The sequence below is a fragment of the Lepus europaeus genome, chromosome 12 (genome assembly GCF_033115175.1).
Source record: "Lepus europaeus isolate LE1 chromosome 12, mLepTim1.pri, whole genome shotgun sequence".
Classification (NCBI taxonomy): Eukaryota; Metazoa; Chordata; class Mammalia; order Lagomorpha; family Leporidae; genus Lepus; species Lepus europaeus.
Genome location: NC_084838.1, coordinates 17,356,718 through 17,374,525, shown reverse-complemented (window position 1 = coordinate 17,374,525; position 17,808 = coordinate 17,356,718). Strand labels below are relative to the sequence as shown.

Sequence of the window (17,808 nt, the reverse complement as noted above, 5' to 3'; positions counted from 1 at the left end):
GCAAGTTTCCCTTGAGAACATTATGAGATCACATCAGAAAACACAGCACAGCAGGAGGCTATGGGACACTTGTTGGAAGAGGGTGAATTCTACCATCTTAGGACTGTCCCTTTATAGAATGGACAGTGTGATAGAAAAAATGATTCAAAAAGTCCTTCCCAGGGCTAGTGCTGAGGTGTAACAGGTTAAGCAGAGGCCTGCAGTGCCAGCAATCCATATGGGTACCAGTTCTAGTCCTGACTACTCCACATCCAATCCAGCTCCCTACTAATGCACCTGGGAAAGCAACGGAGAATGGCCTAAGTCCTCAGAGCCTTGCACCCACATGGGAGACCCATAAGAAACTCCTGGCACTAGGCTTTGGCCTGGCCCAGCCCTGACTATTGTGGCCATCTGGGGCATGAACCAGTAGATGGAAGACTTCTCTCTGCCTCTCTCTCTTTCTCTATGTAACTCTGCCTTTCAAAAAATAAATAAACCTTTAACAAAAAGGAGAAAAATCCTTCCCAGTCTGCAAATTAATAATTGTTTAAACATGTCTTTGGAAGTTTGGTATACGGATCAAGGTCCTTGTAATGTGGGTAGTTTGTTTACAGCTTAAATTAGAATTTTCCATTTTTAATACAAGTGACAATGATAGTGCCAGACAGTATCTAAGAAGTGCCTAAATGGAGGCCTCAACAGTGCTAAAAGCCAGAAATTTATTTCAAGAAATTTATTATCACCAAGATTAGATTATCCAAATATACCCCCAAGACAAAATACATGGATCAAAGTTGTGAATAAGAAAGCACATTTCTAATTCATCCTCAACATCTACATGCATATGACTGCTCTTTATTTTGAATCTTAGCAGTAAAAATCTCTCATTTTATAAGGGAACCCAATCAGCAAGGCACAATATATAAAAGCAATGGGTGGCAGGCCTATTAATGGCTGATCTGTACAGTGATCTGCCCCTCAAGGAGACCCAACAGGCCAGTCCACTGCAGTGGCTTTCAATGTGGTAAGCCTGGCCTTCAGCAGAAGTCAGCTTGTGAAGAGCCCTGGCAGCTCTGCCAGCCAAGACTTGGATCACTGGAAATGGATCTGCCCTGGAGTCGAAGGATGCCCAGGTCAGAGCCACAGATCTTATTGGCTCTAAGCTGAAAAACCCTCACTCAGCCCAACTTCCAAAGTGACCACTGCAGCTGAGGGGATGGTCAAGTAGGGTCAGCAACATTGCAGGCAGAACTGTAAATTTCTTGTTAGAGATGCCACCTGCCTTTACCTGGCCAGCTCTCCTCCCAGGCCAGCCAAGTAATGAAAGTCATCAGAGTGCCTTCCCCCAGGAGGTTCACACCTCCCTTAGGATACACCCCATGTGAAGAGAAAGGTAGGTCTGGGCCTCTTAACTTACAAGGCCTAAAGCCCACCAGATTATTATCAAGCCCCTTCTGTCAGGTTCTATTTGCCTCTCAATCAGAAAACTTAATTGTAGCTTAGACAGCACCTTTATTAGCTCCTCTAATAATGACTCTGTCCTTTGTTCTAGACCCTGTCTAGCGTACTTGGGCCTCATTCCTTTGTAATCATAACCTCTACCACCAATGGCTCTACTCCCAACCTGTGTGTACTGATGGTCCTCTTCCCCACTTAATGCTGTATAATTGTTCAAACCTGGTTAATGCCACTCTTAGGATCATTGGTTACTATCCTCACTCTGTCTTTTATGACCTTGTCTAAATATGATCAGAGTCGGCAAACTTGGAAGGCTTCCATAGCCTTGGCAACTCATGACGACAGCCTAGAGTGGTTACTGGCACCATAAACTAGAGTGTCAATTTGTTGGGTCAACAACAGGAGCCACTGTGCACTTGCTCCTCATGTGGGATCTCTGCCCTTAATGTGCTATACATTGTGATTTAATGCTATAACTAGTACTCACACAGTATGTTTCACTTTGTGTTTCTATGTGGGTGCAAACTGTTGAAATCTTTATACTAAATTGATCTTCTGTATATAAAGAGAATTGAAAATGAATCTTGATGCAAATGGAAGGGGAGAGGGAGCGGGAGAGGGGAGGGTTGCGGGTGGGAGGGAAGTTATTGGAGGGGGAAGCCATTGTAATCCATAAGCTGTACACTGGAAATTTATATTCATTAAATAAAAGTTAAAAAAATAAATATATAAAACTAGGACCCTTGAATACCGTCAAGTTCAGAAATGGAAAATATCCAATGCTTCCATCACAATTTCCCATCTGATATCAAAGGTAGGCATAAGCTGACTATGACATTTGTCCCAGGTAAATCTGTCCAGTGTCTCAGAGATCTTCCCCAATCTAATATGCTAGGCAGCCCCTACCAACTTGTTTGAGTAGGCACTCAGGATGTCTGTCATCTTCCATCTCTGATTTAGGACCACTATGTAAGATGGATGGATAAACAGAAGCCTAAAGAGGGTTCTGAAGACATGAATTGGAGTAGGTATTTCAGCTCATGGTCCCTCCAATTCCTTCCTTGGAGAGCAATTCAGATATGTCTGCAGTCTGTGACCCTGTCACCTAACAGGTGATGATTAACTCTTTAGATGGGCTCCCCACACATGCCAGGCTAGTAAGATCTCTTCTCTAAGATTTTTAAAACTGCAACAAAAGGAAGAGAGAAATTTATCCTTGTTGGTAAGAAGCAAAGAATTTAAGGACTCATGGTTTTCATTAGCATTACCCTGGTATGGCGGTGGGGGATGGGAATGAGGTAGCTGTGTAATAGGAGAGAATGAAGCCATCATAGAATGATGCAGAGACCCTCTACTATCAGGTAGCTCCCTCAACTTCCCTCATCCTGGGCTGAGCTCTTGTTCTTCCCATTATATCAGTCTACTGTAGTTGTTATTTATATAATTTGAATTATCTTGAATAATGGAGAGTAGAAAGGGTTTCTATGCAGTAAGTGAGGGAGGCATAGTGGCATGATAGATTGAGCAAAGGTCTTGAGGTCAGCATTCTGAGTTCAAATACCAGTTCATCCCCTTATAAGCTGTGTGTGCCTCTTCAGGCCTTAGAATGTCAGCTTTCTCATCTGTAAAATGGGAGTTAAAATAGCCTACACATCCAAAGATGGCTCTAAGAATCACAGAAAACAGTGGAAGGTCCCTGCTCAAAACACCACTTGTCGCTGTCTTCAGTATAGGGTCAGGTCTCAGATCTACATGACTTAACCCCCAGCCCAGGAAGCCAGCCCTAACTCACATTTCCATCTCCTTCTATTTTTAATCTAAAGGTCTTCAGACCTGTCTCAACATCAGAAGTCCCATTTGAAAAGTGTTTAACTTCTAATGCAGATATAACAAGTCGTTTCTCAGTTCCACTGTATCTGCAAAGCTTTCTATAATTCAACATCAAATATTTATTATTACATTTATTAAAGTTTTAATAATTTAGCATTCCCTGCATGTAAAATAGAAGCTTAGCTAACTGGTTCCCCTTTATCCAACCTGGGTCACTTCAATATTTATATTCCAAAGTCTCCATTTGAGTTTCATTTAGCAGAGGCTGTGTCTTGAGCTCTCTACCCAAGCTGACAGCCGGTGTGCAGTACAGCCTCCCCAGTGGCCAAGACTAACAGAAAGCTGGTGCTGCGCAGTGTTTGAAGAGATTTACCGAGCCTGGGCAGAAGCTCACCCTAATAGACTTCACTTTTATTATGATCGCTAAACTGAAATGGGGGGAAATATATACATCTCCAGGCTCACTGGCTGATGACAGGCAGTAGGGATGTGAGGAGAAGAGGGTATAGAGGGCTCCATCTGGCCGGCAGTGTGGTAGCTTTTATAATAATGCTTATCACAGGAGCTTCATGCTGCCAGGTAAATCTTCATGATGTAGGGCAAATTCTAATGTCCCAGTTAAAGGAAACCAGCAGTGGTAAATGTCAAGAAAACTCCACATTTACCCCCAGTCTCCTACTTTCCCGTTTACTATTTCATCTTTCAGGTGCATAAAAGCACACCAGAGTTAGAGTTAATACTAGTGAAGTTCTTAGACAGGTCCAGACTCAAAGTAAGTGCTCGATAAAATGCTGATCATTATCATTTATGGTTAGGAGGCTAAAAATGTTAGTATGTTATTCAATCCTCAAAAACATTTAAAGATATAGTAGTAATTATCATTATTATTCATAAATAGCAAAACAGGCTCAGAAAACTGAAAGAACTTAAGAACTTCCCCAAGGTCAGCAGAGCTGGAATTTGAATCCTATTGATGTTCTTTTACTTTCTGAGATAGAAATATTTTTGTAATTTATGTGATGAAGGAAAAAGCTTGGGGAGAAGCATAATGAGTTTGAGACTCTACGTGATGAGGGCTGAAGAATCTCACTCTTGTATCAGTATCCCTACTGGAAAGTGAGATGCACTTCTAGGTTGCCTATCTTGCATATGCACACACACACTCAGTCTCTCACTCACTCACTAACAAAATTGCTTAGGTTACAGGGGATGAAAAGGCAGGATGTCTGAGGTTTACCCTTTACTAACAGGAGGGGGGCATCTTGAGGATGAAATAAGATTTTCTTAAGGGCCTTCTCCCCAGAGTGTATCCTGGATCCTTCCTAAGCCAGGTGCTCTTGTGGAACACATCAGCAGGCTGAGTGCCACTTCTACCTGCCTCACATGCCCTGCTGCCTTTCCCCTCCCTGCTTCTCTCACTGACACCTAATACAACGCAGAGGAAGGAGGCAGATACCCCTCTTCTGGATGACTGCTGCACCACACATGAAAGCACATGCTGTATCTTATTGTCACTCCTTATCTCTACCATAATTGTTGCTACTCCTAAGGTTTCCCATTCACTGAACACCAGTTACATGTAAGGTGCTGTATTAGTTACTCTATATGCTTTATGTGATCTAATAACCACAATGGAGGAAAACACACACTAAATTCCATCTTCTGGATTCTCACACTGTGACTCAGAGTTGTGAAATGACTTGGCCCAAGTAGTTCAGACAGCAAACTGAGAAACCAGGATTTTTAGCCAGCAATGTGTGATTCAAAACCCTATATTCTTCTCTACTTCTGGTATTTCTATTTCTAGAGCCCAGCACAATGTTGATCACACAGGGAAATACCTAGTGAGCATCTGTGGATGATTTCCTCTTAAGATGCATGGCCCATGTTTCCAAGACATACTTTATCCAACAAGGGGACCACCTGGTCTCAAGCCAGATTCCAGCATCTGTAGCTCCACATAGGAATGTCTGTGAGAGATCCCAGAGCAGTGAACACAATCTCCCTGAGTGGCCACAGAGTCTTTGCTAACTATGCTAGTCCAGGTCATCCATGACTGGGAATAGAAGAGAGAAATCTCCATGCCTGTTGTACCCCCGTCCTTCTCCCACTGCATCCTCTGCCACATGCCCCTTCTCACTACACTGCAGCAAAAACTGAAGCTCCCACATGAGGTATGCCCCTTCAAGAAGAGAATATCTATTGGCTTCTCTAGTCCAACAACCAACCATTTTCCATCACAAACATTTTTTCTGAAGATCTGTATTTCCTATCATCTCAGTCCATGTGATTTAAGGTCCCCCTCAACCTTGCTGGAGGTAAGAGTGATTTGGTGACTCAAGCATAGGTTACTAAAGTAGTTTGTCCCTTTAGGCATTGATTTGGGATATAATTAAATATCCACAAACAGGTCAAACAGAGGATGATGACCTAAAGATGAGGAAACTGCACTCATGGGTCAGACATCATGTTCTCAGGATTCAAAGCTTGGTTCTGCCACTCCTGGCTATGAGACCTTGTATAACTCATACCACCTCTCTTTGCCTCAATTTCTCATCTATTAAAGAGAGCTAATAGTCCAGTATAGCTCCCCTGCTCAGACTTCAGTAAGTATTACAATCACCAAAGGACTTGTGAAATTAAATTGCTGGGACCACCTCAAAATCAATAGATTCAGCAGATCTTAGTTTCCTTTGGATGCAAAATATCACCAAGTGGGGTGGATGAAGACAACCAGATATCCTAAATCAGTATCCTGGTCCCAAATCAAGGCCACGTCCCTATGGAGGTTTTAGGGAGGAATTTATTCTTAGCCTCTTCCATCTCCTAGTGGCTGCTGGCATTCTTTGGCTCATAGTTGAGTCCTCTAACCTCTAACTCCATCTTCACATTAACTTTCCTCCAAGCATGTCTATTCTCCCTTTGTTTCACTCTTGTTAGAATACTTGTTATAGTATTTGGGGCCCATCAAGATAATACAGAATAATCATAATTCTTAATGTTGGTAAAGACATTTCCAAATCCAACATTTACAGGTTCTCAAAATTAGACCTTTGGGAGAGTCACTGTCAATCATCTGTCACAGGTGGAGTATGATAATATGCATTTCTAACAAGTTTCCAGGTGATACTGATGATACTAGTTTCAGGACCATGCAGAGAATCAATGAACTGTTGACTCTGCATTCTTCAAAATTTGCCCCAGATGTTCTCTCCTGTTAGACATTCCTTTTAACTCACAGGTGAGTTTGGTCAGCCCTGCCATTGTATCCTTTTTCTGCCTTGAACTTCTCTCGATCCTGTTTCACTCACAAAATATGACATTATTTTTGTTAGTGATTTTGTCTTTTTCAATGCACCGAGATTCTTGTCTTATTATTTTTATACTTCCAATACTTAGTCTGGCATATAATAGGTGTTCAATAAATTCGCAGTGCTTGTAATTGAAAGGCCAAAAGAACAAGGAGATATTCTTGATTCTATTCAGAACTAATTCAATGTGAAAAAAATATCACCAAGTGAGCAATGCTAGCATGCATTCTGATATCCCACTATTCTTTCAACATTGTTCAGGAATTAACAGTGCTTCACCATTTCATTTTCATTGATTTTAGATCATAAGAAAAATCACCGAGGAGCTCCAAAAGCTGATTATTATTCCAACTATAATAGCTATTCTTACATTTCTCTTATAAGAAGAACCAACTCCAGGTGAAATTGTGAAGAAGGCCCAGTATGTAGCAGTAAGTGTTGTTTGCTATGCTTCTCTCTGCACAAGGATCTTTTATTTCATCTCCCAAGTCAGTCTCTTGTTTCATGCTCCTTGCTAAGCTATGGGACTTCTGAAAGCAGAGGTGGGCCTTATTCATTTCTGTATTCCTATGGTACCTGGCATAGTGCCTGGCACACAGGAGGGACTCAAATAAGTTTTTTCAGAATAGAAAAGAATCTGTATGCAATTTAGCTACAGCTTGCTCCTCTACCTTTGTAGCTGGCATCATTAGTGTCTCCAATGCTAAAAATCTCATTCCCAGCAGCTTCCTACTGGGATAGACTGAAAAATGGGAGCCATCCAGGGTAGAGTTCTCTTCTTTTGTCCTTTTATCGCCTCAGACTTGAAAGTCTTTCTTTCCACCTTAACATCTACACAGCTAAATCTTACCCATAATTCATGATTAATTGTCAATGTTCTCTCTCCTGACAATATTTTCCTAATTCCTTTGATCGGGACTTTGTTCTTTCTGTTGCAATCCCCCAAAGCATTCCTTGTCCACTTGACATATGACTTCATTCATTCTGTAAATATGTTCATGCATACAAAGCCACAGACCTAGCATACTGTGCTAGGATTTATATACTTATTTAAGTCTTCCTCAATCCCCATGGCAAAGGATTGGTAAGATCTTCAATACTGAGAAAATATTGATTTTAAGATGCAACATTATCGAAAGTCGTCTTTCAGCATTAAAAAGACAAAAGAATGAAAAAGAGAAAGAACAAAAAAATTTACTCTGCTGGGGCAGGTCATTGTGATGGTGTGGTCAAGCTGCTGCTTGGGATGCATGCATCCCATATTGGAGTACCAGTTCAAGTCCCAGCTACTCTGTGCATCTGATCCAATTTCTTGTTAATGATCAAAAAGGCAGTGGATGATAGTCCAGGTATTTGGGTTCCTGTTATCCACTTAGCTCCTAGTTTCAGCCTTGCCTAGCCCTGGCTGTTGATGTCATTTGGGGAGTTAATCAGTGAATGGGCACACTCTCTGTAACTCCGCTTTTCAAACAAACAAAGAACTCACTATGCCACCTTGACAACAAGCATAATATAATGCTTTAGAGTATTATCTATGTGGCAAACTCAGGACATTATGCAAATTATGTTATTTAATCCTCATCTCTCCCACATGATACAATCTCCGAACCCCATTATCTTCAAGGGGAAATACAACCACAGAAAAACTGATGCAGTAAGCAAGTAGTAGATCTATGACTTAAACTCAAGTAGTTCATCAGGACTCCATGATTTATGTCTTTAAGCCATGACTTTTATGTTTAATTAAAATATAACATGGAAGGAGGAAAAGACGTGCAGTTCATTGAATTTCACAAAGTACAAATGCCTATGTCACAATCACCCAGGTCAAGACATCAAACATTATCAGCATCATATAAGCCTCTTTATGCTTGGCACTATCATCATCCCCTCCAACCCAAAGGTAATACCAATCCTTACTTCTAACATCATAGGAAACTTTTTACTAGTTAGTAAAGCGAGTTATTTAAACCTTCATATAAACATATGCAGTCTTTTGTGTCTAGGTTCCATAATTTAATATTATACTTTTGAGATTCACCTATGATACTTTGTGCAGTTGTATATCCATTCATATTCATCACTAATAATATTCCATTGTATGATAATAATGTGAGTTATATATCTACTTTTCTGCTGATGGACATTTTGGGGTTTTTTTTTTTTTCTAGCTCTTTGAAAGTAAAAATGATACTGTTACTACTTTGTATTATTTGCACATATTTGAAATATATACACTTTCTACTCGGCATATTCACTAATACTACTTTGTATTATTTGCACATATTTGAAATATATACACTTTCTACTCAGCATATTCTTAGGGGTGGTATTGATGAATTCTTAGGGGCATGCATTTGTCCAATTTTAGCAGGTATTGCTCATCAGGTTTACTTGCTGTTCATATCAATTTACATTTCCACAATTGCTCCATATGCTCACCTTATCATTGGCCATTTTAAATTTGGTCACCATGGAGGGCCACAGTGTAAGCATTTGACTACCAAGACGTGCTATCTTCCATAGTGTAAGGCCTCATACTTTCTCAAGAATTTATTACACACTACAAATCAAAGAATCAGCTTGGAATGCACCTTGAGTTTCCTTTCCAGTCCTACTGCAATGTTTCCCTTTGTTTTCTCTTTGATTTTGACTTTGCCTTTCTACATAGTCTTTCCCTGGATCCCTTTGTTATGAGTCCATGGCAGTGTTATTGCCTATCTATAATTATGATCTATTATTTATTAAGTTCTAACATATCATCTAACTAGAACTTATTAGTTCTTTAAATGCCCATGATATGCTTGCCTGGGCAATGCCATGTCAAACAAGGTTTATTAATGAAGCTTGGAAAACTTAATCTATATAGTGCAGATTCTTCCAATGGTGATGACTGCAATCTTTAATCCACCCTTGCAGATCAAGGATGAAAGTTTGGCTTCATCACTTACTAGTGAAAGCATAACTCTTATGCCTCAAATCTATTTATTTGTGTTTTTTATCTGCAAACTGAAAATCATAATGTCACCTCATAGAGCTGAAGTGAGGCTATAATAAGATATTAATAAAGTATTTGACACATAGGAAATGATCAATGGATATGAGCACTTATTCTACTCTGATAGGAAGACCCTGATGTTATCATAATTTTGCAATGTCAATAGAATAGAACTCTGTAGAAAATTAGCAGAAATCTTCTTTCAGTTGTTTTCAGTTAAAGTCATTGGGTATCTTTGAAATGATCCTTCAACCAGATGTTCCTAATTCCATTATTAAAATACATAATACAGATCCTTTACCAAGTTTCACCAAACTTAAATATCAAAATTGGGAAAAGTTTTCCATTTGTATTTGTGTGTGTGTGTGTGTGTGTGTGTGTGTGTGTGAGAGAGAGAGAGAGAGAGAGAGAGAGAGAAATCATCTTAGTTCCACAGTTCATAGTAGTTACTACTTTATTTGCTAAGTGCCATGTCTTTATTATTCTATTCTTTTAAAAACAACCACTTTCTGGAAATGTAACAGTCCAAAAAATCATGTTAGATTAATCCCTCCAAGTAATAGTTGACAAGGTGAGAAGAAATATATTGTTAGGTAGGAGAGTTGGGTTTTAGGCACTTTATGACTAGATGCCATGGACATCCTGACAACATCTTGTTTCAGAATGGCCCAAAGACAACTATGGAGTGGTGGAATAATAGGAAATAGTAGGTGGTGGAGGGGGTTTAGTTAAAATTCACAATCAAATAACCTGTGTGCAAGCCATTATTAGAAAGAAAATTAGAGCTTATTTTTGGTGACATGAAAATTTCTAAAAGGTTTCTACTCATCAAATTAGGAGGAAAAAGTCCTCCAATAGAAAACTCCAGAATAGTGCTAAGATCAGATCTAAGATCACTGACTTAATTAAATCAATAAACGTTTTAGTGGATGTCCAACATGTTCTAGGAACTAGAGATTAAAAAGCTAAATAAGTTATTTCCTTGACCTTGAAAAATATACCACAAAACAGGAGAGAATGCTATGTAAGCAATTAATGAGAACCCAGTACAGTTGTCTTCAAAGAAATTAGTTACAAGGTACAGAACATGTCAGGAGACACATAGTCTCCATCATTTCATGAGTAAAAACAAAAAGATTTGACTTGGACAGTGACTGTGTATGGATTTGTCCAAAGTCCATTCACACTCCCAGAGTCACAATAGAAATGTTCCCATTGTCCATACTTTCAACTTCATGACTTCACAATATACTGCTAAACATCTTTAATGTGATAAGATCATTTATGATCCTAGATGAGGCAGATAATGTGTTAGCAATGGAAGAGCTGAGGTTCAACAGTGGAGGATACTTTCAGCAGTTTAAGAGCATGGCATATTTGACATCAACTACACAGTGCCTATCAACAAAGTGGAGCATTCTCTCTAGAGAATGTCCTGTGGTCCTGAAACAGAGGCACTTCTAGGACTGTAAGAAGTCCTTAGTACAATGTGTTGGAGATGGCTTCCCTACCTGACATCTGCAGGGTCTTCTGTGACGAGCACATCAGTCTTACAGCTGGCCAGGGGGTTGATGGACAGCTCCACAGGTGGAACCACAAAGCTTTTGCTGACAGGAAGCCACAGGCCTTGGCCCAAGCTGAAAGTAGACCTGTAATGTAAGAGTTTCCATTGGGGAACTCCCTGGGAAGCAGAGAGCAAACAGAAATAAGGGGCCCCTTATCCCAACCCCTCTAGGACATTTTCTCACTTCTCCACCCAAGTCCCACTGCATTCTGTAAGCACAATGGTGGCCAGCTTTGTCTAGACTTGAACATTCATTTCTCAAATCTGTTCTTCATTTAGCGCATGTGTTGCTTTCTTTGCCTGAGTAAACGGTGGACTCTGTGAGAACAGGGACCATTTAAGCTCTCCTTTCCCAGCAGTCCCGACATGCAGCAGGCATTCAAGGACTCCGGCCACATCAACAGGAAAGTCTGGCACAAGAGTTAAGAGCATGGACTCTGAATCAGTTTGAACTAGTATCTCATCCCCAGTTCTGCCACTTAATTGGCTGTATATCTGCGTAAAGTATTGAGGTTTTACACACGATTACATGGAGGTGGTAGAAAGAAGTTCTATGGTTACAGAATATCTTTAAACCACTAGACTAGGTATCAATGATGTCTCTTCCAGTTCAGTTACCACACAATTCAGTTGCCACACAATTGAGAATTAGGTTCCTATGGCAACCTAGGCAATGATGGCATTTTATTGCCAATGAGAGTCCTCTTGCACTCAGTGCAACAATCCATAGACTGAGGATGCATAACCACACCTTCCTATCAGACTGTTCTCCCTTCCCTAAAACCATACCCCAGTAGGACTTTTAAGTCACTCACCTGAGAATCTTTTCAGGGGCCTGTTCCCCTGTCACCAGATCATAGCCCCTCTCAAGTGTCGTGTAAGGCCAAGGTCTGTGGGAAAAACAGAAGGAAAGCAAAGGGGAGAGGATATGACATTAGTCAAAAGCAGTTGAGATTCACACATGGAGTGGCTTTACAAACAATCAAATTACTATTGGGAAAACAATTTTCTTTATAAAAGAAGACCTCCATCTGACAGAACGACTCAGCACTTTTGGGAAGTTCACTTGTCCGTTTAGGAGTTTAAGTACAACAAGGTGATGTTCACTCTTTGTTAATCCACTTAGTGAAACATGTACTGATGACCTGCAATTTGGAAGGTGGCATAAACCTCAGCTTTGGCTCTCTAGAGGATTCCTCAGTTGTTTTCTTTAGTACTAAAGTGTGACCCAGTGAGAGTGGGGTTCACTCTCCAGGGGTTTTACAGAGACACGACTGTTGCTGAGAAAGACTCCTCTTTGTACAGAGGTGTTGGGCCTTTGCAGAGAAGATAGGGAAGAGTCCTCCACCGTCCTACCCCTAATGTCCTGTACCACTCACCCTTCACTCTGCCCCCAGTCACTGCGCACGCACAGGTGTCTGTGAACGGGGTCGGGGGCATAGCCTTCATGGCAGCTGCACTCTCCTGTAAGCAAAAGAGAAGAGAAAGTGTGAGACACTCATTCTAAAACAGACTTCTCTCTGCTTTCCTGGTTTGCCTATGAAATAAAGTGAGCTGTCCAGTTTTTGAAAAAACCCATAGCAAGAGAGTGTTCTAGTTAATCAAGGTTACTCATTCATTCATTCATTTTGACCACACTCTGCCAGGATCTTAGCTCATCCCTGGAGACATGGAGACCAAAGATGCAGCCCAGCCACTGAAGGAGCTCATCGCTTGAGGGAAATTACACACAACCAGGTGGCTACAAATGGAAGTTAAGTTTTCAAGTAATTAAAGTATGGTAAAGTTATTTACTTAAATGTATAGTCAAAAATTGAATTATCTCCACCTGAATGAACAATATTTTCTCTTCCATAAACCTCAACTCAAATGTCATGTCCTCCAATAAACTTTTTTTTAAAATTGATTGAAATGCAGAGAGAGATGGAGAAAAAACAAAGGGAGCCCTCTCATTCTCTGGTTCATTCCTTACATGCTTGCAATGACTTGTGCAGGACTGAGCTGGGAGAAGCCAAAACTGGAAGCCAGGAAAGCAACTGAGGTCTCCTACTTGACTGGCAGGAACTTAGTTACTTCAGCCATCACCTCCTGCCTCTCAGGGTCTTTACTGGGAGGAAGGGTGAGAAGTCAGAGCTGGGAGTCAAATCCAGGTACTAAGACATGGGACAAGGTATCTTAACTGTTAGACTAAATACCAACTCCATAAGAAACATTCAACTTTTTTCCTTTTGGGCAATATTTTTGTCTAGTCTCCTGGTTTTATATATTTTTATCACCCTCTTTTTTTTGTTTGTTTTGTTTTGCTTTTTGACAGGCAGAGTGGACAGTGAGAGAGAGAGACAGAGAGAAAGGTCTTCCTTTTGCCGTTGGTTCACCCTCCAATGGCCGCCACGGCTGGCGCGCTACGGCTGGCGCGCTGCGGCCGGCGCACCGCGCTGTTTCAAAGGCAGGAGCCAGGTGCTTCTCCTGGTCTCCCATGGGGTGCAGGGCCCAAGCACTTGCGCCATCCTCCACTGCACTCCCTGGCCACAGCAGAGAGCTGGCCTGGAAAAGGGGCAGCCGGGACAGAACTGGCGCCCCGACCGGGACTAGAACCCAGTGTGCTGGTGCCACAAGGTGGAGGATTAGCCTAGTGTAACTCTTTTTTTTAAGAAAAAAATATTTATTTTAAAGAGTTTTTAAAAATTATTTATTTTAAGAGTTACAGAGAAAGAGAGGGAGAGATAGAGAGAGAGAAATCTTCCATCCACCGGTATACTCCCCAAGTGGCCTCAAAGGCTGGGGCTTAGCCAGGCTGAAGCCAGGAGACAGAAGTGTCCTCTGGGTCTCTCACACAGATGCAGGGGCCAGGGACTTGGGCCATCTTCTGCTGCTTTCCTTGGCACATTAGCATGGAGCTGGATCAGAAGTGGAACAGCCAGGGTTCAAACCAGTGCCCATAAGGAATGCTAGCATTACAGGTGGCAGCTTAATACTGGCCCAATTGCCATGATTTTTTTTTTATTAAGATGTTTTATTTATCTATTTGAGAGGTAGAGTTATAGATTGAGAGAGAGGGACAGAGAGAAAAGTCTTTCATCTGCTAGTTTACTCCCCAAATGGCTGCAGTGGCCAGAGATGAGCTAACCTGTAGCCAGGAACAAGAGCTTCCTCTTGGCCTCCCACATGGATGCCAGGGCCCAAGCACTTGGACCATCTTCAATTGCTTTCCCAGAACACTGATTGGAAGAGGAGCAGCCAGGACACAAACCAGTGACCAAATGGGATGCCAGCACCACAGGCAGAGGCTTAGCCCATATGCCATAGCGCTGGCCCCAACTGCCCTGATTTTTACAATTGGATTTCCTCTCCTCTCCATTTCTCCCCTAGTGTCTCCTCTATTATCCTATTTTCTTCTCTCCCCTCTTCTTTCCTTCTCACCCATCCATTTACCTCTGCAGCCATCTATTTGTAACTTTTCCTTTTCTGTGTATGTCTTAGGCCTAGTTGCATGAATGCTTATTAGCACCCTACACTGCATTACATGTATTCCCCTTGACCAAGTTAATTTCTGTTGGCCAGTGCATGTCTCGTTTCCTAGAGTATCTTCAGAATTCAAAACCCCAGGGCTGGTGCCGCGGCTCACTTGGCTAATCCTCCACCTGCAGCACCAGCACCCCGGGTTCTAGTCCTGGTTGGGGTGCTGGATTCTGTCCTGGTTGCTCCTCTTCCAGTCCAGTCTGCTGTGGCCTGAGAAGGCAGTGGAGGATGGCCCAAGTGCTTGGGCTCCTGCACCAGTATAGGAGACCAGGAGGAAGCACCAGGCTCCTGGCTTCGGATTGGCGCAGCACGACAGCCGTAGTGGCCATTTAGGGGGTGAACCAATGGAAGGAAGACCTTTCTCTCTGTCCAACTCTGCCTGTCCAAAAAAAAAAAAAAAAAAAAAAAAAAAAAAAAAAAAAAAGAATTCAAAATCCCAGAAGGATTTTCAGAAGCCTTCTGTCTTACCTTCTTGTTGTTAAGGATTTCTGTGGTACTGTGTAGTTCTTAAGGTAGGAAAATGTTTTTTATTCAATTAGTTATTGGTTTTTCTAAGTTGTATTTGTGGAGTGTTCACAGATGCTTTACCAAAAATAGATTCCATAAAAAACAAGTTTGGGAAATACTGGGCCATCATTTAGAGCCAGTGGAGTGTGATTCTCTATGAGGGTGATATATAGACAATCATTTCCAAACTGATTTTACCCTAGGAGGCTTGCTTGTGAAGCCATGCACAGGATTACTGTTCTGTGAAACACACCTTAGAAAATTCTTGCAAAAATTTCCCTGGCTTAGCCCATTTTCTAGATCAGAGTTCGTGCTCAACAATGTGAGATGAGTGAATAGTTAACTAACTGGGGCTCTGGTAAATTTCTCGACTACCGCTGTCAGGTTGCCTGTTTCCCCTTTTCTGGTGATACCATAAGCATGCCTGTGTTTCTGTGTTTTAATACTACAGCGATTTTGTTTTGCCTGACCCAGGGGTTTTCAAATCATGTTGATGAAAATACATTGCTCAATGCAGACAGTTTAAAGAGTTGGAACATTTTCGCTTTTAATTTTCCATCAAAAAGTTTTATTGAATTTTTTTTTTTGACAGGCAGAGTGGACAGTGAGAGAGAGAGAGAGACAGAGAGAAAGGTCTTCCTTTTGCCGTTGGTTCACCCTCCAATGGCCGCCGCGGTAGCGCGCTGCGGCCGGCGCACCGCGCTGTTCCGATGGCAGGAGCCAGGTGCTTCTCCTGGTCTCCCATGGGGTGCAGGGCCCAAGGACTTGGGCCACCCTCCACTGCACTCCCTAGCCACAGCAGAGAGCTGGCCTGGAAGAGGGGCAACCGGGACAGGATCGGTGCCCCGACCGGGACTAGAACCCGGTGTGCCGGCGCCGCAAGGCGGAGGATTAGCCTAGTGAGCCGCGGCGCCGGCCTATTGAATTTTTTTAAATGGACACAAACTCAGAGGTCACATGCCAAAATTTAGGACACTGGGGGCATCATCACACTAACGCAGATTGCTAAGTAAATTTATTTTAGGTTGGCTTGAGAAAAAAAAAAAGCATCTGTCATCGTTGTTTCATTGTGGAGAATACTTAGACTCTGAGTCAAGGTGCTAACTCATGCTATTTGAATTCCTTGTTTTTTTAGTCAAGATTTCCTCAACCTTGTGCAAACAAAACAACACATCATAGTGAGCAAGATACCAGGGTAATACAGTTCTTGCAACTCTCACCCATGACTCCTCATTCCAAATGTTTGTATTCATCAAACAATCTCACTGTTTTCATTGATGTACTCTGATGTTATACATTTGACCTTTGCAAAGCATTCTGAGTGTTGAAACATGTGCTAACTTGTTTTATACATTGCAACACTGCTTAATCTTTGTACCCCAAGCACCTAGCAAGTGCTTGGCTAACAGCCTGGGCTTCATAAATATTGGTTGAACTGAAGTGGTAGTAAGACAGAATACGGAATGAAGAATGGGTCAAGGTATCCAGAATAAGACTGTTTAAAGACAGAGGAGAGAGACTGAGATCTACCCTTCCTTTCTCTGGGTATCTGCCAAATAAGGAAAAGGCAGTTTGACAGGCAGGAATGCTCTCTGCGGTCCTCTCTTCCAGCATCACACCCTGGGTCTTGCACAAGTGGGAGTGCTGTAAGTATATGCAGCCTAATGGACTGATTGTTGCCGGAGGTAAGTGCAACAGAGGGAAAGGGCCAAGAGCCTTGAATTTGGAGAGGAATAATTTACAAAAGGGGGAAGGGAGGGAGTCACTAATGATGTGTTAAAATGCAGCAGTCCCTTCATGAAATATTCACCACTTTAAACACGTCTAATATTAAAGATTAAAAGTCCTGGGATTTGTCCTCAAGTCTCCCAGGACTGATTTATGATCTGCCACTAGCCAGAGACCTCATGATTCATAACGGGAGAGGTAAAACGGTTACTTCTGGCAAAGGGGCAGGAAGCCAGGCTGGAGTGGGTGAGGAGGGCTGGGCAGGGTGGACCTTTCTTCTTCATGGAGAGAGAGGGCAAAGGTTGAGGTTCCTACCTCTCCTATCAGTGAATCTGCAGAAAGAGCACAGCTCATCTCCCTGTACCTCCTCCTCTTGCTTTTTTTGGGAATCCTAGTAAGGATGAGAAATGCGTTCAGAAAAAAGGATGCCACTACATTTTTCTTTTGGGTCCTTGCGTGCTTACTAAGCAAGTTTTCCCTGACTCAGAATGGATCATTAATTACTGACATTCATTACACAACAAATATGTATTTTGCAAATGCAAAGCATCTACCCTGGGGGTCCCCATAAGGCTGCTGCAAGGATGAGAAGCAGGCAGAGGGAAAATCCCAGAGGTGCTGGAGACAGACAGAACTAGATCCAATCCGCATATTCTCTCTTCCTAGTTATGTGGCCTTCAGGAAGTTACTTCACCCTTTGGTCTCAGTTTTCTCATCTATCAAATAGGAATGACAGCAAAGTTTATTAACAGAGCTGACATAAGAACAGATCGAAGCAGTGAAGGATAAAGCCCACGGCTAGAGAAACAATGAGTGTCCTGTCTAGGCTCACAGATTAACCTGAGGGACACAAATAATTTCCTCCTCTCTGGGCCTCTGTCTACCCATCTGCAAAATGGAAGGTTGGAGTA

At 41.9% G+C, this 17,808-nt stretch overlaps 1 protein-coding gene across 5 annotated transcripts in view; it reads right to left on the bottom strand.

Annotated features, from left to right (window-relative positions):
- Positions 1–17,808, bottom strand: part of ASTN2 (astrotactin 2) — a 1,014,855-nt gene that overhangs the window by 544,492 nt on the left and 452,555 nt on the right. For 4 of the 5 annotated variants that reach the window (XM_062207681.1, XM_062207683.1, XM_062207685.1 and 1 more), the window contains 3 exons: positions 12,523–12,607; positions 11,959–12,033; positions 11,091–11,228 (listed from right to left, as the gene is read on the bottom strand). In XM_062207681.1, the coding sequence (XP_062063665.1) occupies positions 11,091–11,228; positions 11,959–12,033; positions 12,523–12,607 (298 nt within the window). The remainder of the gene's footprint in view (positions 1–11,090; positions 11,229–11,958; positions 12,034–12,522; positions 12,608–17,808) is intronic. The other variant, XM_062207682.1, reaches the window with a different exon arrangement.